Consider the following 27,555-nt stretch of genomic DNA (forward strand, 5'->3'; position numbering starts at 1 on the left):
TAGACCCATTGAAATTAATGGACCCAAGTTAGCCATGTCTATTAACGTCAATAGATCTACTATCATTGGATAAAAACATCACTGTGCCAATACATTTTTATTGTATTGGTTTTTGGGGTTTTGTTAAGCTATGGAACTATAGTCAACACTTCCCCACCCCCCCAAAAAACCCTAGTATCTGGAGAGCCACAAGAACATCTGGAGAGCCACAAACATTCTCACTCCTGGCAATGCAGAATATGTGCTCTTGTTGCAAAGTTGACACTAAAGAAAAGCTTTAACCCACTGGAGCGGCTTCATTTTATTGTGATTTATATACGGGGTGTGTGTGTCTGTTCTTACCATAATTTGTAGCTTCAAAAGGCCACTGGCTCAATATATTTTGCACAAGTAGCACAGAACGCCTATTTGTTGTTTTTAAGAAGCCCACGATAGTTATTTCACAAATTATGAGGCTGAAACAAGCCGTTACAGAACTGCTGACATGAGCTGGAATCACTTCATGGTTAAGCTGTGTGATGATGATGATGATGAAGAAGAAGAAGAAGAAGAGGAGCAAACATTGAAATAATAATACTTTTGCCTCCCCTGCTAACATAATGCAATATATTCCACTCAGGCGTAGCACGGTTTTGCTTGCATTAAACATACCTTGGCTGCTGCTGCCTTTTCCTTTTTCAAAGTATTCATAAGGCTGTACAGTACTTCTCAGTCTGTATTGGAGAGGGCCAATCAGAAGAAGGTCAGCTGGTTAAATAAAATGGCAAAAATGCTTTAAAAGCTTGAAATGCACCAATCTGAATGAGACTAGCACCTGTGTGTGGTCTGACAGTTTCAGAATGCTTATAGCCAAGACCGAAATCCATGTGCTGTTTTAATAGTCAGAATTTCCACTGCCTCCACCCCTTTTTTATTATACATTGTAGATTTTTGTATCCTGCTTATTGAAACGTCGACAACACCCACTTCCCCATTTCAAAAGCTTGACCCAAGTAATACCTTTTAAAATGAAGAATCGAAGGAGAGTTTAAGCTTGGAAACGAGAAGATACAGGCTAAGAGGAAATGAATTCTCTGCATTTTAACTGAAGTGCACTGCTGCCCCATAGAGATTAAAGAAGAAGAAAAAAATACCTTAAGCCATCAAAGCGCCAACACTCCCAGCAACACTCAGACTTAGTTATTACTTTATTTATAACCCACCTTTTCCTCCAAAGAGCTTAACATACATGGTGCTCCCTCTCCCCATTTTATCCCTACAACAACCCTGTGAGGTAGGGTGGGCCGAGAGGCAGCAACTGGCTCAAGGTCACACAGTGAGCCTCATGGCTGAGTGGGGATTTGAACCCAGGCCTACCAAGTCATAGTCCAGCACACTAACCATTGCACCACTTTGGCATCTCCTTAAGGAGAAGAGGGACATGTTCTGCCTCCATGGTCAGAGGCACCATCCCTTTGCATACCAGTTGCTGGGAATCTCAAGTGGAGACAGTGGCTGTTGTGCTCAAGTCCTGCTTGCGGGTTTCCCAGAGACATCCCACTGGCCACTTTGAGAATAGGATGCTGCACTCGATGGGCCTTTGGCCTCTTGTGTATATATATATATAGGCAGGTGACCTAGTGAAGGTGTGAATCGTTGCCCTCCTTGTGTAGCATCCAGCCAGGCACAGCATCCCTATAACGAGAGAGAGACCCAGAAAACCAGAGGGAGGCTTGCTTTCACACACACAAAAATGTAAATTGGACAACCAGCTCAGAAGGCATCAGGAACGCCTTGTACCCTTTTCTGTTTTAGGAAACTCAGGGCTGTGTTTGGTGAAGCAAGGGCTGAAATTTATACAAAGCTGTAATAAAAAATGTAATTGATATGAATGCAGTTTCGCTCAAGTTGCATTGGGGTGAGAAGGGATGCAGTGAAGGGAGGGAGATGATTTGACAGCAGGCAGAGCTCTATTCAGCCAGGCGAGCAAGAAGAGGCATTATCAGAGTTCAATGACACAGCCAAGCAAAAGCACTTGAGCTGAGCCAGTGAGGGGTGTGGCCTGGGGAGAGTCCCAAGGGCCAGATGGAGATGCCTGGGGGGCCACATTCAACCCCTAGACTGAAGGTTTACCCAGCAGTGCCTTAAGGCCTCATGGAAGATACAAAACTATACAGTGGTACCTCGGGTCACAGACACATCAGGTTACAGACGCTTCGGGTTACAAACTCCGCTAACCACGAAGTGGTTGCTCCAGGTTAAGAACTTTGCCCCAGGATAAGAACGGAAATCACGCGGCAGCGGCAACAGGAGGCCCCACTAGCGAATGCGCACCTCGGATTAAGAACCGTTTCAGGTTAAGAACGGACCTCTGGAACGAATTAAGTTCTTAACCGAAGGTACCACTGTATTTTTCTAATATGTGTTTGTGGGATGATTAGTACAGGTGGCTGTGCTCAGAGCGGACTCATCTGAAATCACTGGACCTAAGTTAGTCCTTGTCACAAATTTCAGTGCATCTACTGCATGTGGGACTAATGTTGGAAGCATCCTGGAGGCAGCATATCTCTGGGTATCAAGGGCTGGATCCATGTGTTTGAGAAAGACTCTCACCTTTATGGGTATGAAACAGAATGCTGGATTAGCTGGTCCTTGGGCTCCCATCCAGCAAACTAGCTATTCTGTGGGTCTTGACCTGTCATTGGTTTTGAAACCTAACATTTACCTGAACCCTGCTTTTTTTCTTCCCAGGAAAGTTATTTTCTGAGGGTGGAGATGGAGCCGGAAGCCTTCAGCCCTGGGGGGGATGATGCCAGCTCAGACTCCACCTGCTACCAATGCTCCTCATGTCGGGCCGACGAGGAGCGGAGCTGCGCTAACTCCATGCGTGGGCGGGCCAAGACGCGCAGCTTGTCTGCATCTCCGGCCCTAGGCAGCACCAAAGAATTCAGGTATGAAGCCAGGGGCACTGAATTGACTCACGTAAATCTATGCCACCTGCTGGCTGCTAAGCTACATTTGTTCATATGTGCCAGAGGTTGCCCATTGTCAGAACTCCCATAACTTTCTGACGGTAGGAAAGGAACCCTGGCAATCATCTCCTGAACATCTGGAGATCTTTGCCGTTTGTTAACAGGGATGTCTGTGCGACAAGATCCTGTGCGACAAGAGGTGGTATTTTATTTTTAATATTTCTATACCGTTTATATTAAAAGACCTCTCAGAGCAGTTTGTATTGTAAAAAAAAGAAAGCATATTTAAAACAATTTAGAAAGAGAAACCAAATTGCAGAGTCCTAGGGCAGAAAAGTTACAGGGAAATGTCAAGCAATTAAATCGGGTTTTCTTCTTTTATAACACTAGTACTCACAGACATCCAGTGAAGCTGAATGTTGGGAGATACAGGACAGATAAAAGAAAGGGCTTCTTCACACAGCACATAGTTCAGCTATGGATGCCCACTAACGTGGATAGCTTTTTTAAACAATTGGGCAAATTCATGGAGGTTAGGACTATCAACGATTACCAGCTATGATGGTTATGTTCTGGCTGTATGGTTAGATTGCTTCCAAATACCAGTTACTGAGAGGGGAGAGTGCTCTTGTGCTTGAATCCTGCTGGTACGTTTCCTAGAGGCATCTGGTGAGAGCAGGATGCAGGATTAGACGGGCCAATAGCCTGATGCAGGAGGTTCTTATGTTCTTACTAAACAATGAAGGCATCCAATAGTTCGTGCCTCCTGAATAATGGAGAGGAAGGCATTCCAGAAGTAAGGGACCACCACAAAGAAGGCCCTGCCTACATGCTTCTGTCAGATGTCTCTGTAGGTCATGGCTTAGCAAGGCCTCTGATTACCTTTGTGATCTACTCAGCCGGTATCAGGGAAGCCTGTCCTTTAGGTAATCTGGTCCCAAGTTGTTCAAAGCTTTATATGTTCATAACAAAATATTGGATGGCTCAATAGGCTAACAGGCAGTCTGTGCAGTTCTTTCAACACTGGTTCTTTCAACACATATGCATGACAAGAGGCTCCAGGTCAGTATCGTAGCTGCTGCAGTTTGCACCAGCTGAAGTTTCCAGGCCTCAATGGTAGCCCCATATAGAGCTCATTATGAGAATCTAATTGGAAGGTGCCAATGTATGTATCATAGTGGTCAGGCTATCCCCATCCAGGATAGGCATACTAACCATAGGTGGCAATATGTGCTCCTTGCTGTTTGAGACAATGTGTGTCCCAAGTGACAATGCTGAATCTAGGAGGACGCCCCCCCAAAAAAACTACATACCTATTCAGGATACGCAAACTTCCCAACTTCCAAATCTGGGAAACCAGTTACCCACAGAGCCTCCGCCACCCAGCTCTTCACTGCAGACAAGCCCCAGTTCAGGTCATGCACAGCCTCTCCTGATTCAGATGTTGCCCAGAAATAGAACTGGATGTCATCAGCATATTTCTGGCACCTTGCCAAAAAAATAAATAAATCTCCTAATGACTGCTCTGAGTGGTTGGTCCTATAGGTGTTAAATAGCATTGGAGAAAAGTTGGTTCACCCCGCAGTACCCTTTGTCAAAAGACCACAAAGTGGCCTAGAACTTAGACCATAACGAACGGTGTGTGACAGTGCACAACATAATAGCCTTATATAGCAAAACAATTAAAAGTTAAAATTAATAGTAATAAGCAGTGAATGTAATACACTAGTCACGTAATGCATACTTACTAAGCAGCATTGTCAACTTTTACACAGTATCGTCCTGTCAATCTGGAGTGCAATAACATCACTTATTACCTCTTTTTGTTGGGTGCAACTATAAAGCAGCATATCTAAAGCAGTATATCGTAACAACAGCCTTCTGAAAAATAAGTGAGCGGGCAAATCAGTAGCAGGCTATCTAAACTGTATAAAGTCCTTCTAAAGTGTATAGTCCTTCCACCATCTCTCTCCCACTTTCATGGGAGTGCAGTTCTTGCCCCCTAATGGTACCCCAGGAGGGGAGACACCAAAGGGAAGGGGTAAGTATCCTGTGGCATCTCCCCCTTGATTTTTTTAATACAGCTTTATAATTTTGTGATGACCTACACACACACACACACACACACACACACATGACAGAAGCCTACCAACTTGTTCTCAGACAGCCGGGATGGAAAACAGCTTTTCGCCAAGACATACAACCAGGAAAAGAAGGTTGTAAAAAACCACTGTAGCTCAGTGGTAGAGCATCTGCTTTGTATGCAGAAAGTCCCAGGTTCAGTCTATGGCAGTCATGTCCAAAGTCCATTTCAGGGGGTTGGCTGATTTAATCCGCCCCCCGTGGCAGGGAGGGAGGCCCACCCATTCGCCCTCTGATACAGAGCCACTCCCTTTGTTCCCTTAAGCAGTTACCTTTAGTGGGCCATTACCAGGACGCGGGTGGTGCTGTGGTCTAAACCACTGAACCTAGGACCTGCTGATCAGAAGTTCGGCAGTTCGAATCCCCGTGACGGAGTGGGCTCCCATTGTTCGGTCCCAGCTCCTGCCCACCTAGCAGTTCGAAAGCATGTCAAAGTGTAAGTAGATAAATAGGTACCGCTCTGGCGGGAAGATAAACGGCATTTCCATGTGCTACTCTGGTTCACCAGAAGCGGCTTAGTCATGCTGGCCACATGACCCGGAAGCTGTCTGCAGACAAACACCGGCTCCCTTGGCCAATAGAGCGAGATGAGCGCTGCAACCCCAGAGTGTCCGCGACTGGACCTAATGGTCAGAGGTACCTTTACCTTTACCTTTACCAGGCTGGCCTAGCTATTCCAGCAGTTGAATCTGTGCTGGATCCAGGAATTAGAAGGATTGATTCGTGTTATGAGAATTATAGGTCTAAGATATAAAATAAATGTACCAGGCAAACACATACATAAATATATAAACCACATATCTGAAACAGTACAGGAAAATAATACTGAAGTCATTTTGACTCTCCCCGTGACCTCAAATATTCCTCTGCTGTTTGGATGGAAATGGAAAAAGCCTTCCCATTGTCTCTGTGCTCACAAATCCTGCCTTAAGGGCACATTTGGGTATGAATAGGGTGAGCCTGTGACCTGGACACAGGAATTAAGTATTTACCATCACAAAAGAATGGCCAGGCTCTCCAAGTAAACTCATCAACAGGTTTCCTGCCAGTCAGGATTCTGCTGTGGATGGCCCCTTCTGTGATGTATGTATGATGTATGGGTGGGCAATTTCAAAAGTCTTTGTAACGGGCTAGCCTACCATTGCTCTGGTTTCCTCCTCCCTCCTGCATGTGGTGAGTGAGCACCCTGTTGCAGCAGTTAATAAAGATCAGGCTTGCTAGCTGCTTTGCTTCTCAATATTCTCTGGTTGGCCCCTGGGCTCTTGGGTACCCCATAAGGGAAAAGGAGCAGTTTTTTTCTTATAACAATTAGTAAAGGTAAAGGTACCCCTGCCCGTACGGGCCAGTCTAGACAGACTCTAGGGTTGTGCGCCCATCTCATTCTATAGGCCGGGGGCCAGCGCTGTCCGGAGACACTTCCGGGTCATGTGACCAGCATGACAAAGCTGCATCTGGCGAGCCAGCGCAGCACACGGAAACGCCGTTTACCTTCCCGCCAGTAAGCGGTCCCTATTTATCTACTTGCACCCAGGGGTGCTTTCGAACTGCTAGGTTGGCAGGCGCTGGGACCGAGCAACGGGAGCGCACCCTGCCGTGGGGATTCGAACCGCCGACCTTTCGATCAGCAAGCCCTAGGCGCTGAGGCTTTTGCCCACAGCGCCACCCGCGTCCCATCTTATAACAATTAGATTTTAACATTTGCTGGATCCAGGGAGGGGTCTGGCACACTCACACCCACACACTCATAACAACAATAATAATGAGCTTAAAGATAAAGTCTATCTCACTGCATTCAAATGAGGCATCAGGAATTCTATATTTCTTAAAATGACAGCTGGAAAGTTTTTTTAATAGCAGGCAGTTTTGTTTCCCCATTAAACAGAACCAACAGTTGTGTGGTCTCTTGAAGTAGCTTTTTGTGGTTTCAGCTGTACGGTGACTAATGATGGTGCAAAGGTAACTCACCAGAGATTGCTTGTTGCTCCACAGTATGCAAGTGCTGCCCATTTTCTATCTGATTTGCCAGACTTAATGGCTGTGAAAGCTTGTCACGTGGACAACTGGGACTGCTGGTAATCTGTGCAGGGATCATTGCCCGGGTTGTCATCACAAGAAAGGAAGGTGCTGCTTGCTTGATCGCCAGAGTGCCTGCCTGCCTGCCTGTCACCTCTGTACAGCTTGAGACCATGGAGTTGCTTAGCAGGTAGAATTCTCTCTCTAGAGTGATAGACGATGGCTGCAATGTGGAGCTTAGCGCTTAAATGAAGGCAAGTTGAAGCTTGGATCTCTTAGGGTGGAAATCTTAATTGTTTGTGGGCCATAGCCTTGCAACATATCAACTCTTAACTTTTTAGCACATCCACCTTTGTGCTACCCTCTTTGTTTTCCTCTTGTCTTTGGTTCTCCTTTCTTCTTCCTTTGTCTCCCCACTTATCATACTTTAGAGAAGGAAAAGGGGAGGACAATACTGTTGGTGCAACCCATTTTAGGTGCAATCTGGTCATCAGCTGAATTCCACTTGCTGAAAACCACTAATCTAGGGGAAGAAGGGTTTGTGTGCACATGTGTGCATATACTCTCCAGGGTTCTGCAGTGCTGGTTGTAGAAGGTATTTTTCCCCAACCAATGTAACCAGGTTGATGCTCTTTAAGGTAGAAATTGGCATCTGGCTGGCTTGCTCCAAATGTCTTCCTTTACGTGGGGAAAAAGGAACAGAAAAGTAGATAGGAGAAACTGCAAGTGGGTGAAAGGCAGTACTGAAATTTGTGGTTGCAGCTGAGGGTGTAGGAGGTGGCTAGATAAGGGAGTGTCTTGTTTACCTTGAAAGTAAGTCTCACTCACTGTGTTTAATGACACTTCTCCCTAGTAAGAGTGTTTTACAATTGCAGCCTTAGTTGCCTAACTTGAATATAACCTTATACTTGGAGAGGGATCAGGAAAGAGATTGTGGCCTGCCTTCACTCTTGGGTTAATTATTTAGTTATTTGCCCCTTAGCTTCTGGTCTCTCTTGTAAAAGGTAATAGAAAGGTGCTCCTGCTGTCTTGTTGGGGCGGAAGGGAGTAGCAGGATGGTTTTTTTAAAAAAATGATCTGATTTGTCCTAATCAAACCAGCTTAGCCACCTTTGCAACACCCAGTACATTAAATCTAGGTGAATCTTGCTAGCTGGCACCTTGCAAAAGAATCTGTTTCTCTTTTTGCCTTGAGGTGACACGACTTGTGTCTTTCCTTTAGTACCTGAATTGCAGGTTGCCAGACTTAGCCTTCGTCCTGGCATGAGTGAACCCACGTTTCATAGAATTGTAGAGTTGGAAAGGGACACTGAGGGTCATCTAGTCCAACTCTCTGCAATGCAGGAATCGTAACCAAAGCACCCAAGACATATGGCCATCCAGCTTCTGCTTTAAAACCTCCCAAGAAAGGTAGTCCACCACCTCCTGAGGAAGTCAGCTCCAGGGTCAAAACAGCTCTTACTGTCAAAAGGTTCTTCCTGATGTTTAGATGGAATCTCCTTTCTTGTAACTTGAAGACATTGCTTCGAGTCCTACACTCCAGAGTAGGAGAAAACAAGCTTGCTCCTTCCTCCATGTGACAGCTCTTAAGATGGCTATCATATCTCCAGCCAGTCTCCTCTTTTTCAGGCTAAACATCCCCAGCTCCTTCAACCATATCTCATAAGGCTTTGTTTTCCAGACCCTTGGTCATCTTGGTCGCCCTCCTGTGCACACGTTCCAGCTTGTCACTGAACACACTACTCCAGGTGTGGCCTGACCAAGGCAGAATAGAGCGGTACAATTACTTCCCTTGATCCGGACACTATACTGCTGCTGCTGCTGCAGCCTGGAAGTGCATTAGCTGTTTTTTGCTGCTGCATCACACTGTTGACTCATGCTCAACTTGTGGTCTACTACGACCCCTAGATACTTTTCACATGTACTATTGACAATTCAGGCAGGGGCGTAGGAAGGGGGGACGGTGGGGGCAGGCCACCCCAGGTGTCATCCATGGCGGGGACAAAATCCCCCCTGGGCGGATCGCCGTGCCGCCCCCCTGGGACCAATCGCTGCACCAATTGCCCCCCTGGGTGCCAATCTCCCCCAAAGGGTGCCGATCACCGCACTGATCGCCCCCAATGGGTGCCAATCGTCCCCCTGGACGCCAATCACACCCAATGGGTGCCGATCACCGTGCCGATCGCCCCCCTGGTTGCTGATCACCAGGCCGTTGGCCCCAATGGGTGCCGATTGACGTGCCGATTGCCCCCCTGGGTGGCTCGCCCTGACCCCCAGGTGCACGGCATGTGCACCACTCCGGGTGCCTGAGCAGCTAGTTCCGCCGCTGAATCCAGGTGTTCCCCATCTTATATTTGTGCAGCTGGTTCTTCCAATCTAAGTGCAGAATTTTGCATTTGTCCCTGTTGAAATTCATTTTGTGATTTCTCCAATCCGTTAAAGTCATTTTGAATCCCTATTGTGTCTTCTGTGGCATTAGCTATCTCTTCCAGTTTGGTGTCATTTGCAAATTTGATGAGCACCCTCTCTATTACTTCATCCAAATCGTCTTTAAAGACATTGAACAACAACAGGCCCAGGACAAAACCCTGCAGGTCTTAAACCGCATCTTGGAACAGTTGCTTCTGTGCAGAGTTAGGGTACATATAGATGCACTTCAGTTTAGCTGTTGAGAGACGTGAGGGCCTGTTACTTTAGCACTGTTCCCTTTTATGGATGTGTGACGATGTACCTTGTCACTTGATGGTTTTCAGCATAAAACAGTATAAAATATTCATTTAAACATAGCAATAAAAACAGACTTTAAAGCAGTAAACACTTCATATTCAGCTAAATCCTACCCAGAATAAACCATTGAAATTAATGGGCCAAAGTTATTTATGTATTGTTAAGTTCTCCTTTCTCCAACGGTGGCTTACAGCGACAACTAAAAACATACAGTGAGCGCGCGCGCGCGCACACACACACAAACACACACACACACACACACACACACATATATATATATATGAAAAAACAAGCAAGCCTATCAAAAACAGCAGGTAGGTTAGGCAGAGAGTTGGCAGTTGGCCCAAAGTATCATGCAGGGAGGTTCATATCCAAGTGGGGATTTGAACCCAGGTCCTAGTGAAACGCTAGCCACTACACCGCTGGCTTAGCCACCCCTGTTAGGCCAATAGCTTCCACTGCCATCCTTCAGAGTAAACAAACTGGGCTGAGGAGAGCTAGAACTTGCTCAGCTCTTAGGTAAAGGTAAAGGTACCCCTGCCCGTACGGGCCAGTTGTGTCCAACTCTAGGGTTGTGTGCCCATCTCACTTAAGAGGCCGGGGGCCAGCGCTGTCTGGAGACACTTCCGGGTCACGTGGCCAGCGTGACGAAGCTGCTCTGGCGAGCCGGCACCAGCACAGCACACGGAAACGCTGTTTACCTTCCCGCTATAAAGTGGTACCTATTTATCTACTTGCCTTTAGGTGTGCTTTCGAATTGCTAGGTGGGCAGGAGCTGGGACCGAAAGACGGGAGCTCACCCCGCCGTGGGGATTCGAACTGCTGACCATACGATTGGCAAGCCCTAGGCGCTGAGGGCCTAGGGATACCCACAGTGCCACCCGCGTCCTTTATTCTTACAAAGCTAGTAAAAATAAGATAAAATCACAGACTAGGAGACTTCCGGGTTAGCGCCATCGGCGAATGGCGGAGTTCCTCCGACCGGAGGAACGGGCTCCGTGGAAATTGGGTCTTCCCGCCGCGGCGAAGGCGGGGACCCGCTAGAAATCCCAGGTGGAAGAAGCCTGGGAACGTGGGGTTCGGCAGAGCACCAGGAGCGCCTCCCCTACTCGCAGGGAACCCCTTTTTGGGGCTCCTGAGCGAAGTGGGGTGAGCAGCGCGGTGCATCGAACCGACTGCTACTTTCACGGAGGGAAGCCGCGCAGCCATCGCCGGAGAGCGCTAACTTTTTCCTGATGACAATTGGACCCTAAACAAGTACCCGTGAGTAAAAACGGAAGAATTGAGTAAGAAAATTTTATGAATTAGGCAACGAAGCGGGAAGGTCTAAACAGGAAGTCTGCCTTCCACTTTTTGTAAACAGACTAAAGCAAAGATCGTACAAGCTAAATAGCCTGGAAAATCGACTTTAAAATCGAAATTTCCTGCACCTATAATTACCAAAACCCTCTTGACAGCAGGAGTTAAGGGGGGAAAAAACTTTGACAGCCTAATCCTGCAGAGAGAGAGCAAAGGAATATAAGTTTCCATCGCCCCAAACCTGGGGACGGGATGTCAGAACAGAAATTTTTGGAGATGCCCATCAATTGAAACTGGAACATTTGTGACTAATAGAAATTAAAGAGAAACAAATTAACTTCAATGCTGCTATCTGCTCTTTTTTATTGTAAGGAAACAAAGTATTTGAAAATCGAAAGTAAATTTCCTTTTGTTGGATACATTTTAAAGATGGATGTTAAATAGAAACTGTGTCCTCTAGAGGGAGTCTGTCAGTTCCTTTGCTGCAGTTCACAGGGAAGACATAACAGTTGGGAAAATCAGTGTGAGACCAGATACTTGACCTTGAACAGAAATGAGCGGGGAGGAAGTCTTACCCTCTGCCCTTGGCAGAGTGAATGCTATGCTCCAGCAGCTGCACGAGAAAATGAACTTGTTAAATGGAAAGGTGGATTTTATGGCTGCTGTAGCTAGAAAATATGAACTGACAGGAAACGAAGACAAAGAAATCTCAAAACAACCAACTCAGGAATTTGACTCAACAAGACAAGTCCAAGGGCAGATGAAGATGGGAGAGGCAGTGACTGTACCTCAAAAGATACAAAGGGAGAGACCCAAAGTCTTGCATGACCAAAAGCCGCAACATTGGAAGACTGAATTTGGAGAGTGTCTGCAAGTTTTTGGAGTTAAGGATGTCTTTACCTCTGGTGGGACTGTGAAACAAGCTAACTACTTCTGGATCAACTACCTTTCGGATTACAAAATTACCACAGGGGAGTGGGACTGTGGGGAATGGAATAACCTGATGAAAGAAAATGGAGATTACCACTGCGTGAAATCCCCCGGAGACCCACTCCCCAAGGAGGAAGAGAAGAAACTACGAAAGAACCCAACAAGGGACAAGGAGGTGTGCGATTACAAACAAGAACAAGAAAATCTGCAGAGGGGGCATAGAAGTGACTTGAGAGCCTCGGACATTAGAACACCAGATTGATGGACATGATGTAATGGGTAGAAAGGACTGACACAACCCGAAACCAGGAAGAAGGGACGTTGGATAAAACAAGAAGAGAACTTTTATATATATATTTCTGTTTTTGGAATTAGTGTAATACTAATGAAATATCAGAATGTGCTGGAAAGGAATTAATTGGCTTTAGCAGAAAGGCTTGAAGGAGTTAAATATAATTATGGCTAATTTTGCAATTTTACGATTTTGAAAGTAAAATAAGGTTAATGAAATCAATGTTAAATAAAGATAGATTGGTATGATAAACTATTTAAACAAAAATTGAGAAATATGGGAAGAATTTGCTGAAATAATGAATAAACTAGAATACAAAAAAGGGAGGTGTGAGGAGGTCCAAGAAACAAGTTAAAGAGATGACGCAATTTGAATTTGGATTTTTCTTTTTTGTCTTTTTTATTCTTTTTTCTGTTATGTACTTTTTGGCTTTTTTATGTTTTTACTTTTTTATCTTTTTGTATCTTTGAAAATCTGAATAAATATTATTTTTTTAAAAAAAGATAAAATCACAGACTAGGTAACGTTTGTGAGCTTATTTACACAGCTGCCTTAAAGCCCATTGTCCCTGTTCTAAAACTCCCCCCCCCCATAGGAAAGCATAGATTCTCACAGTGCTGCATCCACTAATAATTCTGTGAGGTCGGTTAGGCTAAGAGGCAGTGGCTGGGCCAAAGCCACCCAGTGGGCTTCATGGCCAAGTGGGTATTGCAACCCTGGTTCTCCTACGTCTTAGTCTCACACTCTAACCACTACACTGGCTCTGAATCTGGAGGTCATTTGGGCTGTGGCAATACATGAATGTCGAGATGAGGATGCAGGCAGAGTCGAATTGAAGTTGCTAAAGTTCATGGGACTGTTTAGTCACTGTTCTAGGTACCCGTGATGATGGGGATTACTGCTTAAGTAATGATGACATGGTTATTGCTATAAATACTCAGAAGCCATAACCATGCCACTGTTACCTAAGGAGTAATCTCTGATGATCTTCCTTGGGTGGTGATTAGAAATAATGATGCTACTGCTTTCATCAGTGATTAAGAAAAAATGTTTTTACATCCTGTAATGGCGGTAACGCGATTTTACCTTATGACCAGGTTTTATTTATTGAACAAGATTTATATACCACTTGATCATAATAAAACCTCAAAGCAGTTTACAGAAAGAATAAAGCAACGCAATGATGGGGGGGGGGGACAGATAAAAACAACTATTTAAAACATTTTTTAAATGGTTAAAATCAATGAGCTAAAAAGAGATTAAAAGCATGTCAATATTCTACAGGTTTGGATAGCCTTGCCTAAACAAAAATGTTTTCAGCAGGTGCCTAAGAAGGCATCTACCTGATGTCAATAGACAGGGAGTTCCGCAGTGTGGCTGTGTTGCCACTGCTTGTTGGCATGCTCACATTTTCAAAGGGCAGATATTGTTACTGGACAAAGCATTCTGAGAATCTATGCTTTTGTTCGGTGGGAAAAAGATAGTTTTAAAGGATGCAGAACTCTTGAGAATCTGTGCTTTGATTTAGAAACAATTACGAAGCGCGCGATACTCTGAGAATCTGTATTTTTGTTCAGGGGGGGAAATTGTGTTTTAGAAGAGGAACCATGGGCTTTAAGGCAGTCTTGTAGATGAGCTCACAAAAGTTACCTAGTCTGTGATTTTATTTTACTTTTATTTTTACTATATTTGTTTGTTTGTTTGTACCCTGCCCATCTGGCTGGGTTTCCCCAGTCACTCTGGGCAGCTTCCAACAAAAGATTAAAAATACACTAAAACATTAGTCATTAAAAACTTCCCTAAACAGGGCTGCCTTCAGATGTCTTCTAAGCATCAGATAGTTGTTTATTTCTTTGACATCTGATGGGAGGGTTTCCATAGGGTGGGCGCCACTACCAAGAAGGCCCTCTGCCTGGTTCCCTGTAACTTCGCTTCTCACAGTGAGAGAATTGCCAGAAGGCTCTCGGTGCTGGACCTCAGTGTCTGGGCAGAAGGATGGGGGTGGAGACACTCCTTCAGGTATACCGGGCCGAGGCCGTTTAGGGCTTTAAAGGTCAGCACCAACACTTTGAATTGTGCTTGGAAATGTACTGGGAGCCAATGTAGGTCTTTCAAGGCCGATGTTATGTGGTTTCGGCTTTCTGTCTTTCTAAGAGGTGGTATCCTACATTACCAATCATTAGCAAGGGAAGACTTGCCTCTTTCATGAGCTCAGCAAGTTCCAGCTCTCCTCAGCCCAGTTTCCTTGCCCTGGAGGATGGCAGTGGAAACTGTTGGCCTAGCTGAGGTGGCTAAGCCCATGGTGGTTCAATTCCCCACTTGGCCAAGGAACTCACTGGGTGTGACTTTGGGCCTTCTAAATGTTGTTGGACTTCATCTCCCATCAGCCCCAGCTAGCATGATTAGTGTGGTAGGGAATGATGGGAGTTGGAGCCTCAACTTCTGGAGGAGACCTTGTAGAGAGTGGTCTTAAACTTTCATAGAATCCTAGAGTTGTAAGGGCCTGTGAGGGTCATCTATGTCCAACCCCCTGGAATGCAGGAATCTCAACTAGATTATACATGACAGATGGCCTTCCAACTTCTGCTTCAAAACCTCAAAGGAAGGAGAGTCCACCACCTCTCTTGGGAGTCTTTCCCATTGTTGAACAGCTCTTGCCATTGGAAAGGTCTTCCAATGTTTAGTCAGAATCTCCTGTCTTGTAACATGAACCCATTGGTTCGGGTCCTAGTCTCAGGAGCAGGAGAAAGCAAGCTTGCGCCATCTTCCATATCATAGCCCTTTAGATATTTGAAGAGTGTGTGTGTGTGTGTGTGTGTGTGTCCTGCGGTGTCTATATTCATGCATTCATTTCTCACTTTTCTGGAGGCAATGTTCGTTTGCCCCACGTGATCAGGAAGGTGTGCTTTTATTTCTGAGACTTCCCTGGTCACCTGCCAAAGTGAATTTGCCTCCAGGCTGCCTGGCTGAGAAGCCAAAGAAGACCAGCCCTCTTATTTAGCTTGTTGCATTGTGCCACGTAGGTGTGTTGTGGGCAGGAGGACTAGTAACTTGTGATGGCCGATTTGTGACAGTGCGTTAGTCATGCATTTCTGAGGGCTGAGCTTGTGGCGTATAATAATGTTGTACCTAAGAGAACTTAGGTTGAATAATGTTAAAACTAAGAGCATTTCTTGCAGTGATGCGTCGGACCATTCCAACAGGGCGTTCTTGGTGGTATTTTAATCTCCAGAAACTCAGCACACTGGGTCACATTGCTGAACACATCAAAAAGGACACACCAAAAATGCAGGCTGGCACAGATACTTCTGGACAGAGCTGGTTCCAGACTTTAGGGGGCCGTTCACATGGTGCTGATGATCCGCCAACCAGGGCAGGTGTAGCATTAGTCCTGTGAAATCTACCCACCCCCAGATCCATGGAACCAGTAAAATATACAGATCTGTGGGCGTAAGCATTACATTTTGTATTGCTTAAAAATGGATAACGCCTGCCGTTGATGGGAGCGGGGCTTGGCCCCTGTTCGAAAGTATCACTGCTGAGAAGCATCCAGGGGCCCGCACTGCAGGGAAAGTGGAGAATGGCAGCACGGCTGAGTCTGGCTGGCATGGGGGGGCCCTCCCAAGGCCAGTTCCTGAGCTGGACAACTGCTGGCACCAAGCCTACTCATGGAGGAAGGGGTTGTCAGCATCCACACCACCTCTCTCAAAAGCACTGTTTGCATCGTAAACGTGGGAGACCGCAACGAGCTCCCCCTGACCCCTCGGCAGTTGCCTTTCACTAATTAGCATCCCAACCAGGGCTGCTTGGGAGAACCAGGGGTGGGAAACCACCCTCCAGAACTGCTAGAGGGAAAACATTCTGGCTTCCGCTGTGTTTTGGAATTTCCTGTGTTGTGCTTTGCTTGGCTTGCAACAGCCGGGAAGTTCCACAGTGCTGTGGCGCCATCTCATGCCGTGTTCAGTTTTACTGCTCAGTGCAGGGATGGGGGGGTGCGGGTTAGAGGAAGAAAAAAGCTGGAGGATTTTGCTGTCCGTGGCAGGACTCCTGTACCAAACTGCTCTTCCACCTTCAGATCATGCCGCTCTACTGGGGACTGCAGCATAAATGCAGCACCCTGCTGCCTTGGTATAGGCTTACCTCCAATTTCAAAGAGGAAAATGGGTAATGTGACCAGAAACCTAGTACCTCCAGTGTGTTTTAAAAGTTGCTACTGTTTATGACTGTAGCAGAAAATTGTATATATAAAAGAAACCCGTATTGCCACACTACCTCTTTTTTTATCATAGGCATGTAGTAGCTTATGCATTTGGCTTTGCTTCCTAGCCTGTATGCGTGGCACAGTTTCGTGGCACTTTAGAAGCTCACTTTTTGAGCTTCTGGTTTAAAAAGTGAAGAAGGAAGTTTCTATCCCAATTGGGGGCCTTGTAAAAGAGTCCCGCCAAAGTTACTAGCCCACAATTATTTTTACCAGCCTGATGGGGAGGGAGGCTGGCAGAGGAGGGGCAGAAAGCTCTTTCCATGCTGCAGCAGCCCATTGCATTTTTTGTCCTGCCCCTGCTCCACCAGCCAGCTCATTCACCAGCCAGCAGTTTCTTGTTGCCTGTGGTGACCAGGCAAGCGCTTAGGTAACACATAAGATTTGCTTGAAAGAGTGCAAGCCATGCCAGCAGAAATCTCAGAAGCCGAAAGGGGAGTTGCTGAACAAAGTTTCCAGAGTTTGCGGAGGCTTCAAGCCCTATGATCCCTTATATAGTTAGGTAGAATAGATTATGCAAAATTGGTTCAATTTATTCAGGGTGCGAAACGCAGTGCATTTTTTAAGGGGGGAGTGGGATTGTCACAGAACTTGGATTGTCGTGGATTCATAATTTTAAAACACAATCATGTTGTGTTTAAAAAACCAAGCCAACTAAGTTCTACTCAGAGTAGGCCCATTGAAACAAAGAACCTAAGTGAGTCATGCCCATTAACTTCAGTGGATCTATTCTGAGTGGGGCCAGCATTGGATACAACCCTTAAGCATGGAAGATTCACCATTGCGAATGCACGAAATGCCCCTCTCCAGCTCTAATGATATAATGCCATTCAGGCGGACTGTGTGAGTGTGTTAATGATTTACTTGTGCTAGGGAAACGTAGGATAGCTAAGGCGAAGTGCGTCTGTTAGTCATTCAAGATGCAGTTTGCATATTATGCAATTTGTAAGCTTCCTTCCCTTGCACAAATCACTCTGGAGGCTGTCATAGTTCGTAAAGGGACATGATACAATAACACCGCCCCCCTTGTTACTGCTTCAGGGCTTCTAGCTCATATCCTTTTTTTTAAATAAATATTTATTGAGATTTTTTAAGTACAAGGTGCAAAAATAATAAACAATATGACATGTATCATAACATATTTTCAAAGCTTCTTTGGACTCCCTCACGTCTCCCGCTCCCACTTACATCATTATAGACTTTTTCCAGCAATTTATCATCTCTAGCTCATATCCTGCACCAGGGAACTCAGTTCAGCTCCATTTGAGGAATCTTAGAAATGCTTTTTAGGAAACGAGGGCCATAGTTGAATATGAATCCTGTTTTATTATCAATGATGCTTTTGTGCATGAAGTTGGGGTTGCCTTAAAAAAACACACACCTCTTTTTGAAAAGTCTCTCCAAGAACCTTAGATAACCCAGCAACTTAACTAAACTGTCTCTTTCTTCTTTCAGGAGGACGCGCTCCTTGCACGGACCATGCCCAGTGACCACATTTGGACCAAAAGCCTGCATGCTGCAGAATCCCAAAACTATCATGTAAGTGATTCCACCTTCGGGGGAAAGGTCCTGATCCCATTCATCTGATTCTCTGCTGTTAAATAATTAAACATATTCATTCATTCCCATACATACTTGTGTCTTCTTCAGCTGCATTCATTCATAGATTTGGCTGCCCGTTTATGGCAATACAGGGTGCTGTGCTGAAATGGAGTTATACCGATGTACTTGTGTGTTTGCCGTTACCATTGAATTGCTTGTTTGCTTCGGCCATTATTATTATTATTATTATTATTATTATTATTAATCCATTACAGTGGTGCCCCGCAAGACGAACGCCTCGCAAGACGGAAAACCCGCTAGACGAAAGGGTTTTCCGTTTTGGAGGCACTTCGCAAAACGAATTTCCCTATGGGCCTGCTTCGCAAGACGAAAATGTCTTGCGAGTTCCTGCGGGTTTTTTCCCCTTTCCCCCCCTTTTCCTAAGCCCTAAGCCGCTTATCAGCTGATCCGCTGATAAGCCGCTTATCGGCTGATCCGCTAAAAGCCGCTAAACCGCTAATAGCGCTAATCCGCTAAGCTGTCAATGGGCTTGCTTCGCGAGACGAAAAAACCGCTAGACGAAGAGCCTCACGGAATGGATTAATTTCGTCTTGCGAGGCACCACTGTATTGCCTGAATTTACCATGAGGTGTTCTATTTACATGAGCTTTATTGCTTTGTAAAGCATGAGTAGGTTTTGATGTAGCATCTTCATAAATGGACAGCCAAGGTGCAAAGGCTTTTGAGGGCACCCAGGTTCTGATCCAATAGAGGAGGAGGCCATCTCTCAAAAGGTAGCAGGTGTTTCTTTGGGAATAGGTGTCGGCCATCAGTGGTAAACAGATGATGCTCTGCTGCAAAGCTGGTTCAGAAAGCTTTCTAGAGATGTCAGTCCAACTGTGGTCTTTCCTTGCAATCTACTTTTGGGTTCTTAAATCCAGGCCATAGCCTACCAAACTGTATCAGATTAAAATTTGGGGTGTGTTAATTGTTCTGTTGTTTTACTGCATCTTAGTTATGGATACTTATATTCTAGTATTTTAATTGGATTCATTTTATGGCGTATTATAATTACGGGTATTTATATTCTAATGCTTGTATAATCATGTGTTGTTGTTTTTAGTTAATTTTTATTGAAAAATTTCAATCGGAAATAATTAACAGCACTACTTATTTTGGCCATGTCTGCAAGTATTATGCACAATTAACGTCTGCATCGGTCTAAGCCACGCATGTCACTTTCAGTCATTGTCCAGTGAATGAAACATGGATTGCACAGAAGAGCTGATCAAAACTGTATGGCAAAGTTCTTCATACAGTTATCTAGGCCTCTTTTAAAGTTTTCCTTTGGTTTGTGGGTGTCATCAGTGGTGTAAAACATGGAGCCCATGTTCTTACTTATTACATTTCACACCCAAATTTTATCTTTTGCATGCAGTGGGAAACAAGTAAAGATTTATCGTTTTACCACGTTCCTTTCTAAAGTGTGTGTGGGGGTTTTATAGAATGGGTGACACCTTTGTGACCAGGATGTCAAGGAATCTCATAACATGCGACAGGGGAAGGGCCATGACTCAGTAGCAGAGCGTCTGCTTTGCATACAGAAGGTTCAATTCCCAGCATCTCCAGGTAGGGCTGGGAATGTCCCCTTCCAGAAACCCCAGAGAACTGCTGCCAGTCAGTGTAAAAAAGGTAAAGGTAAAGGACCCCTATGGGATGCAGGTGGCGCTGTGGGTTAAACCACAGAGCCTAGGACTTGCCGATCAGTAGGTCGGCAGTTCGAATCCCCACAACGGGGTGAGTTCCCATTGCTCGGTCCCAGCTCCTGCCAACCTAGCAGTTCAAAAGCACGTCAAAGTGCAAGTAGCTCAGGCGGGAAGGTAAACGGCGTTTCTGAGCGCTGCTCTGGTTCGCCAGAAGCGGCTTAGTCATGCTGGCCACATGACCCAGAAGCTGTACGACAGCTCCCTCGGCCAATAAAAGGAGATGAGCGCCGCAACCCTATCGTCATCCACGACTGGACCTAATGGTCAGGGGTCCCTTTACCTTTTAAAGGACCCCTGGACGTTTAAGTCCAGTCAAAGGCGACTGTGGGATTGTGGCACTCATCTTGCTTCAGGCCAAGGAAGCCGGCATTTGTCCACAGACAGCTTTCCAGGTCATGTGGCCAGCATGACTAAACTGCTTCTGGCACAATGGAACACCGTGATGGAAGCCAGAGCGCACGGAAACACTGTTTACCTTCCCCCCGCAGCGGTACCTATTTATCTACTGCACTGCTGTGCTTTCGAACTGCTAGGTTGGCAGGAGCTGGGACAGAGCAATGGGAGCTCACTCTGTCACGAGGATTTATATCGCCAACCTTCCGATCAGCAATCCCAAGAGGCTCAGTGGTTTAGACCCCACAGCGCCACCTGCGTCCCTAATGCCAGTCAGTGTAGACTGAACCAGGTGGACCAATGGTTTATATAAGGCAGCTTCCTCTATTCCTCTGTCTTAAGCAAAGGCTGATCAGTGTAGACTGCAACTGAGCTAGCTGAATATAAGACAGCTTTCAGCATGCCAGTCAGCTCATGGTTGCTTTTAAGACTAATTATGCTAGCCAGGACTGATGGGAGTTGTAGTCCAAAATATCTTGAGGGCACCAGGTTGGTGAAGCTTGTTTTAGATCAACTTGGGTTCAGTCCTGATACGGGTGTTTGAAACATTATCCCCCTGTTTGCTTTTGGCAGACCAATCTTCCCCACCCCTCACTTTGTTTAATTCTGGTCTAGAGGGATGGATGGGAGCAAGCACCATGCAATTGGGTGAACTAGCTTAGTCAATGCCACCTCAAACATCACCTGCCAGGAGACACTGTTAATATTTGTCTAGCTCTAGCACAACGCTTATTGAACGGAGTGCCCTGCACTTTTAATTTTCTCTCTTTTGTGTCCCACCCCTCTTCCTCCTTGGTCTGTACTTTCCCAAACCAAAAGAGGCAGGGTGTGGGTGAGTCCACTTCCTCTTCCAGTTGCTTCAAGGTGTGGCTGACCATCAGATTTTTACAGATGTTGGTCCTTTTTTTCTAAATCACATTATCTTCTGCTTAGCACACCCCCGGCTCAGCCACTGCCCCACCGTAATAGCCAAAGGCAAGCTGACCATTCAGGGAAGTCCCGTAGCTCAGTGGTTAGAGCATCTGCTTTGCACACAGAAGGTCCCAAGTTCAAAACCTAGTATCTCCAGGTGGGGCTGGGAAAATCCCCCAAGTCTGAAACCCCGAAGAGCCACATTCAGTGACTATACTAAACTAGATGAAGCAATGATCTGACTGCATAAGGCAGCTTCTTATTTAAATCAACCCTTTATTCAGAAGCGTGAGGACTAGAAACTTAGTTTATCCTTAGGGAAAAGGATATCCCAGTGGTAGAGCATCCATTTACTGTAGCATGTAAGAGGCAGTGCTAGAAATTAGCCAGGGTCCAATTGCGACCACGTGAAGATCTCTGGAGACCAGGTTGACGACTTGGGAAAGCAAAATGCCACTTAGAGAAGGATGTGAAATATTTTCCCTCAAAGCTTGAATTTGTTTTATTTTGGATTTTTTTATTTACTTTTTTAATGTGTTGTAAACTACTTTGAGATTTTTTCTTTAAAATGAAAAGCTGTAGAAATAATAATAATAATAATAATAATAATAATAATAATAATAATAATTGCAAAAAACAGCACCCAGACATTCCACTGTGGCGACCGTAACCTAGGTTTAATTTGCCATTTGGCGATTAAATTAGATATCTGAGATTCTAACACTGCTAGAAGGTCCCAGTTTCAATCCCCAGCATCCCCAGGTGGGGCTGGGGGAAATACCTGGAACCCCGAAGAGCTGCTGCCAGTCAGTGTAGGCAATACTGAGACAGACACTCCAATAGCCTGACTTTGTATAAGGCAGCTTCCTGTGGCTCCTCTCTCTTGCCCACCTGCCAATTTTAGCATACAAGGGAGTGAAGGAAAGAGGTTTGCTGACTGGCAGGTGAGTGGACAAATAACCTGTCTTGTGCAGATGAGACCTAACAAATCACCTGCTCCCTGTTTATCACATCCCTGAAGAGAGTATCTTGCAAGCACACTCCTCTTCTGTTGCACCCCGTGAGGATTCAGTCTGCCTCCTACAGCTTGGGAGCCGAAGGGTTAAGGGATGATTGCCACTTACTCAACTTTGGACTTACATCATGCATTTTTATCACCAGATTCTGGCAGCTGAGCAGCCGCTGCTGCTGCTCCTCCCTCTGGGGCGAGCAGGGATATAATGACAGCATGTGTTGAGATTAGTCCAGCCCAGAGGCTTTCCAGGAGGCACTTAGAGCTCTTTAATTGCCCAGACAGACAGCAGATCGTAACCCCAGCAGTCTAGAATAGCCTTCAAGCTAGGGAACCGCTTTGCCAGGCAAGAAGGGAGAAGGCAGCTGAGCTTTTAAAATTCTACCGGGAGATCTTCATCCTTCTTCAAAACTTGACTTTTTTTTTTAATACATGTAGCTTCAAAAAAAATTTTTTATTCCCCACCCCCTGCGCACGCGCGCGCGCACACACACACACACACACACACAATTTGAAAGCTGTGCTCTCTCTCTCTCCTGTTGCCTTTTAATAAGAGGAATTTAACAAAATCCAAGATTAAACTTGCAGTGGCTTCCCAAGTGTTGCATGAAGGCACACTAAGCCGTCTGGTGTTGATTAAACCTCTTTTGTGGGGTTTTCTTTCTCCCCCACTTTTTTTTGGTAAGCTGTTGTTTTGCAGACTGACCTGGCGGAAAAAAATTGAACATTTAACAAATACGCTAAATTTTTGCTGCTCCTTTTTCTAATCTGGTATTTTTCGGGATCCTTTTGTTTAAGCAACTTTTAACCTCCTTTTTATGGGGAACTGCTTCTTTATGAAATGGCAAGGCTGGTTTGGTTTGGTTTCATTTCTTTTTGACCAAAGCAATCTGAAAACAGAGGCTATCTGAACTTGGCGGGCGTGATGTTTTTTGCAAGGTGGTAGTTCGGCTCCAAAATATTATTTCAAGGCTTCTTTTTCTACTGTTGAGTCTTGCTGTGGGTTTCTCTCTGACTTGTGCAAAGAAAAGCAATGAAGATATTTCAGCGTATTAACGATCGCTCCTTTGGAAGCTCCGCTTGGAAGTGGTGAGTAGACTGGGGGGAAAGAGGTTTTATCCACCTTTCATGTTATGAGCCAAACCTTCGGTTAGTTTCAATGGTGGCTTGGATTTCTTTAAGTGGGGCATGGAGCTATGTCCAGTGCTATTCAGAGTAGACCCAATGAATGGACTTGGGTCCATTCATTTCAGTTAACTTAAGTAAGGTTTCATTGGATGCAACCCATAGTCGCCGCAGAGCTGATACGTAGCTCTACAAACTGATCCAGATAGGTTGAGCAGATTGTGTTGAAATCCTTTATGCTTTTCCTGGTCCCCCAGGTATGAGGAAGGGGTGGTTTTCTCATCTGAAACCCGCTTTATGGCAGCAATGCAAGTTCCTGGCACGGCAAACTGAACTCTGCCATGGGAATCTCCCTTTCCTTAGGGCATTCTTGTTCTCAGCCCGGCCAGTAAAAAATCAGTCACCAAAGGACTCCTTCCTTCAGTTTCTTCCTCTTTTTTGTACACAATAGTTTTATTTTTAGATGTCTTCATGTGCATTCCCTCCACCCACCCAACCCTTCATCAGGGCTATTCTGAGGTCTGCCTGGCATTCTGCATTTTGCGCAAGAGTGGGGTATCCAGCAACGTGGGGAAGAAACTGTGTAGAGAATAAAAGAATAACATCAACTCGTTCCACATTCTGGATTCAAGACAGAGTTGGCTGGGGTTGTGGTAGCGGTGGGAATTTGCCCCTTTTGTATCCTTAGCTCTTCCTCTGTTGAAGGGTGGGCTAACAGGTGTCCCTCCAGATGATGATGATGATGATGATGAAGAGCAGCACTGGGTAGCTCAGTTGGTTAGAGCTTCGTGCTGATTACACCAAGGTTGCAGGGTCAATCCCTGTATGGAACAGCTGAATATTCCTGCACTGCAGGGAGTTGGACTCGATGATCCTCAGGGACCCTTCTAGCTCTACATTTCTATGATTCTAAGAAGATGGTGATAACCATTTATTATCGGCTCTTCATGCTGAGGTCTCAGGGCAGATCACAACAATTAAAACACAACATCAATATCGAAACACAATATTGGACTGCAGCACCCATCATTCCTGACCGTAAGGCATACTGGCTGGGTCTGATGCGGAGGCTGGGAGTCCAATGTTATCTAGAAGCCTACAGGTTTCCCATCCCCTGAGCTCGGAGCTTAAGAGCGGCAGTCTCACAGCAAACCTTGTGTCACGGTGAGGTTAAAACAGTCTGCCTAAGGCCACCTAAGGTAAGGGTTTTTGCAGGGCGAGAGCTGGGGGCGGATAGGAATCCACCCAGTTTTTCTGCACAGAAGGCCAAGGACGTCTGGCTTCTGTGACGGTGCAGGGTTGCCTAGGTTGACTCCTGCTGTGCTCGGTCTCCGAGGTCGGAGACAGGAGTTGTTTCTGAATATCAGTTGCTGGAAACCACAAGAGGCGAGAGAAGTCTTGTGCTCGGGTGCTACTTGCGGGTTTCCAACAATGGGCATCTGGTTAGCCACTGTCAGAATAGGATGCATGGGCCATTGGCATGAGCCAGCAGGATATTCTTACATTATGTTCCTATTATTTTTTTAACAGCGTTGCTCTTATCAGAACAAATAAGAGTTTATTATAATTAACTATTAACCACAAATTTAGATACTTCTGCAAAATCAAAGTAGTGTAACAGTGGTTTTTGAAAGGAACAATACCGGAATCGAAGCAAGTTCCTATACATTTCACCAATGTTCAGTAATGTCTCTAGAAATCTACATGATTCACTGAACCACTACTTCCCGGAGGCTTTCCTCTTGCAACAGCAGGGTCAGTTGGCAGTTTTGAGTTTTGTTTTTATTTTTTAAAGGAAATGAAGCTGGAAATTAAGTAATAAAGACCATGTTCAGGGACCAATATACAACCAGTACAGGGATACGTGAGTGGACTTGTATGTATAAATTATGACGTTCAAGTCAGTTCTTGAGGTTCTTGGGTAAAGATGTCTGCCTATGCTGACCAGAGCTTTAAATATATGTCCTTCCACCCAAGTTTGTGATAAAATGCTACTTCTTATTGATTATAAAATCTTCCCACCCTTCCTCCGAGGAGCTCCCCTGTTTTTCTTTTCACAGCATCTAGTGAGGTTGGTTAAGGGGAGAGATAGTGACTGGCCCACGATCATCTAGTAGGCTTTGAGAATGGCTGGGGATTTTGAACCCATGTCTCTAGCTCGCTAATACTCAAGAGAAATACCAACTGATTGGAGGGCACCCCAGTCAACTGTAGAGAGCCCCCCTCTCCTGACATATTCTGGATTAAGGAGGTGGCTCTCCAGCAAGACGGAAGATCAAGACTCTTTGGCTTAAACCCTACACTAATCTGGTGCTCTCTAGATGTGTTGGACTCCAACTCCCACCAGCCCCAGTTAGCATGGCCAATGGATAGGGACAATGGAAGGTGAAGTCCAAAATTTCTGGAAAGAACCATATTGGCTGCCCCTGCTCTCAACTTAATGGATTGGATGGCTTTCCCCAGTGCCTCCGTTGCAAGCTTTTGTGGTCAAGACATTTCCCCACCACTGTATGGTCTTGGAATTCTCATCCTCTGAAAGCTGGTGGGGAGAATATTAGGGTCTTTGAGATCTAGAAATGGGATAGTGCAGGGACTCCAACTCCCATCAGCCCCAGCTGGAGTGTCCAGCGCTCAAGGATAATGGGAGCTGTAGTCTAGGAATGTCTGAAAGGCCAAAGGGCTCCGTCCTTGAACTAGGCCATCACTTGCCTTTCCTGCCCCCAGCTACTGCCGTCACAGTTCTGCCTTCTTTTAAAGCAGAGATAAGGAACCTGTCACCCCCTGGATGTTGCTGGACTCCAACCTCCATGAGCTCTGTCCATCATGGGATGATGGAAATCATAATCGAGCAACATCCGGAGGGTCACAGCTTTCCGCATTCTTGGGATACTGTGTGTGGATGAAAGTTCCGCCTTCCTCCAGCTTCTTTGGAAGGTGTTGTGGATAAAATACAATCAAAAATTGCATGATCTTCAGAACAGCAGGACTGGAGGAAGACCTTATTTGCTTGAATAAGGAAATATTGGAGGCGCATATTATAGGAGGAGGAGGAGGAGTTTGGATTTGATATCCCGCTTTGTCACTACCCGAGGGAGTCTCAAAGCGGCTAACATTCTCCTTTCCCTTCCTTCCCCACAACAAACACTCTGTGAGGTGAGTGGGGCTGAGAGACTTCAAAGAAGTGTGACTAGCCCAAGGTCACCCAGCAGCTGCATGTGGAGGAGCGGGGACGTGAACCCAGTTCACCAGATTATGAGTCCACGGCTCTTAACCACTACACCACACTGGCTCTCTCTATAGTGGGGAGGGGGAAGAGCTATACACACCAAGTATGTATCAGAGGATCACCAAAGCATGTGCCATCAGGACACAACATCATTAAAGCTAGAAGTCAGGTCATTCGTTATTCAGATCTAGAAATCCCCCACATTACTTTCTCATGCATGAACTCTTCGGTTGAGGCAAGTGGCTAAAATGTTTTAAAATGTTTTAAATGGTTCTAATTTTGGTTCCTCTGTTTTGTTTTTGTCGGGTTGATGTTGGTTAAATGTTCAATTGAGGTTGGCAGTTATTTTAATTTGGGTATAACTGTAAGCTGTTTATTATTGTTGTTGTTATTGATTTCTATTGATTTATTGGGTTGTTTGTTGCTCATATAGGGTATTTTGGGTTTTTTAAATGTTTGATGCTTTGTTGTGTTTTTTATATATGCTATAAGCCACCCTGAGTGGCTGGGGAAACCAAGCAAGATGGGCAGTATATGAATTAAAAGAATATTATTATATTATTATGCACTCTTGCAAATTGCATACGGTGCTAGAGTGGTGCAGGAGAAACCCAAGCAGCTGTTTAAGAGCTGTCATATCCTTCTGGCTGCCGGTGACGCACCTTGAAATCCTAAGAATTGACTCCCTTCCCAAGCATGACTGAGATACCTTGACAGCACCTCTGGAATTGCATGATGCACCTACCTGGGGTGGCAAGCTTTGCTGCCCTAATCAAAGCCCAGCTTATTAAAGATGGGGAAAGATGGGTGCGAGGAGGAGATTAGGGAACACAAAGTCCAGAACAGCATTGGGACATCGGTTGATCTGAAGGTAGTTCAGAGAGTTTGGCTGAGCTTAACTCCTTAAGCTCTGCTTGTTGAAGGAGCACTTGCTCTGATCCAACCAAGCAGGTCAGCATTTTGCCTGG

General features: G+C 45.5%; 1 protein-coding gene across 6 annotated transcripts in view; it reads left to right on the plus strand.

The window, feature by feature from the left end:
• Positions 1-27,555, plus strand: part of NADK (NAD kinase) — a 54,429-nt gene that overhangs the window by 6,439 nt on the left and 20,435 nt on the right. For 3 of the 6 annotated variants that reach the window (XM_079987087.1, XM_079987086.1, XM_079987085.1), the window contains exons 2-3: positions 2,731-2,930; positions 18,067-18,150. In XM_079987087.1, the coding sequence (XP_079843213.1) occupies positions 2,755-2,930; positions 18,067-18,150 (260 nt within the window). In that variant the 5' untranslated portion in view covers positions 2,731-2,754. Of the gene's footprint in view, positions 1-2,730; positions 2,931-7,149; positions 7,365-18,066; positions 18,151-22,764; positions 23,326-27,555 lie in introns of those variants that run through there. The other 3 variants (XM_079987088.1, XM_079987090.1, XM_079987089.1) reach the window with 3 other exon arrangements.

This window comes from Podarcis cretensis, assembly GCF_951804945.1.
Source record: "Podarcis cretensis genome assembly, chromosome: 8".
NCBI lineage: Eukaryota > Metazoa > Chordata > Lepidosauria > Squamata > Lacertidae > Podarcis > Podarcis cretensis.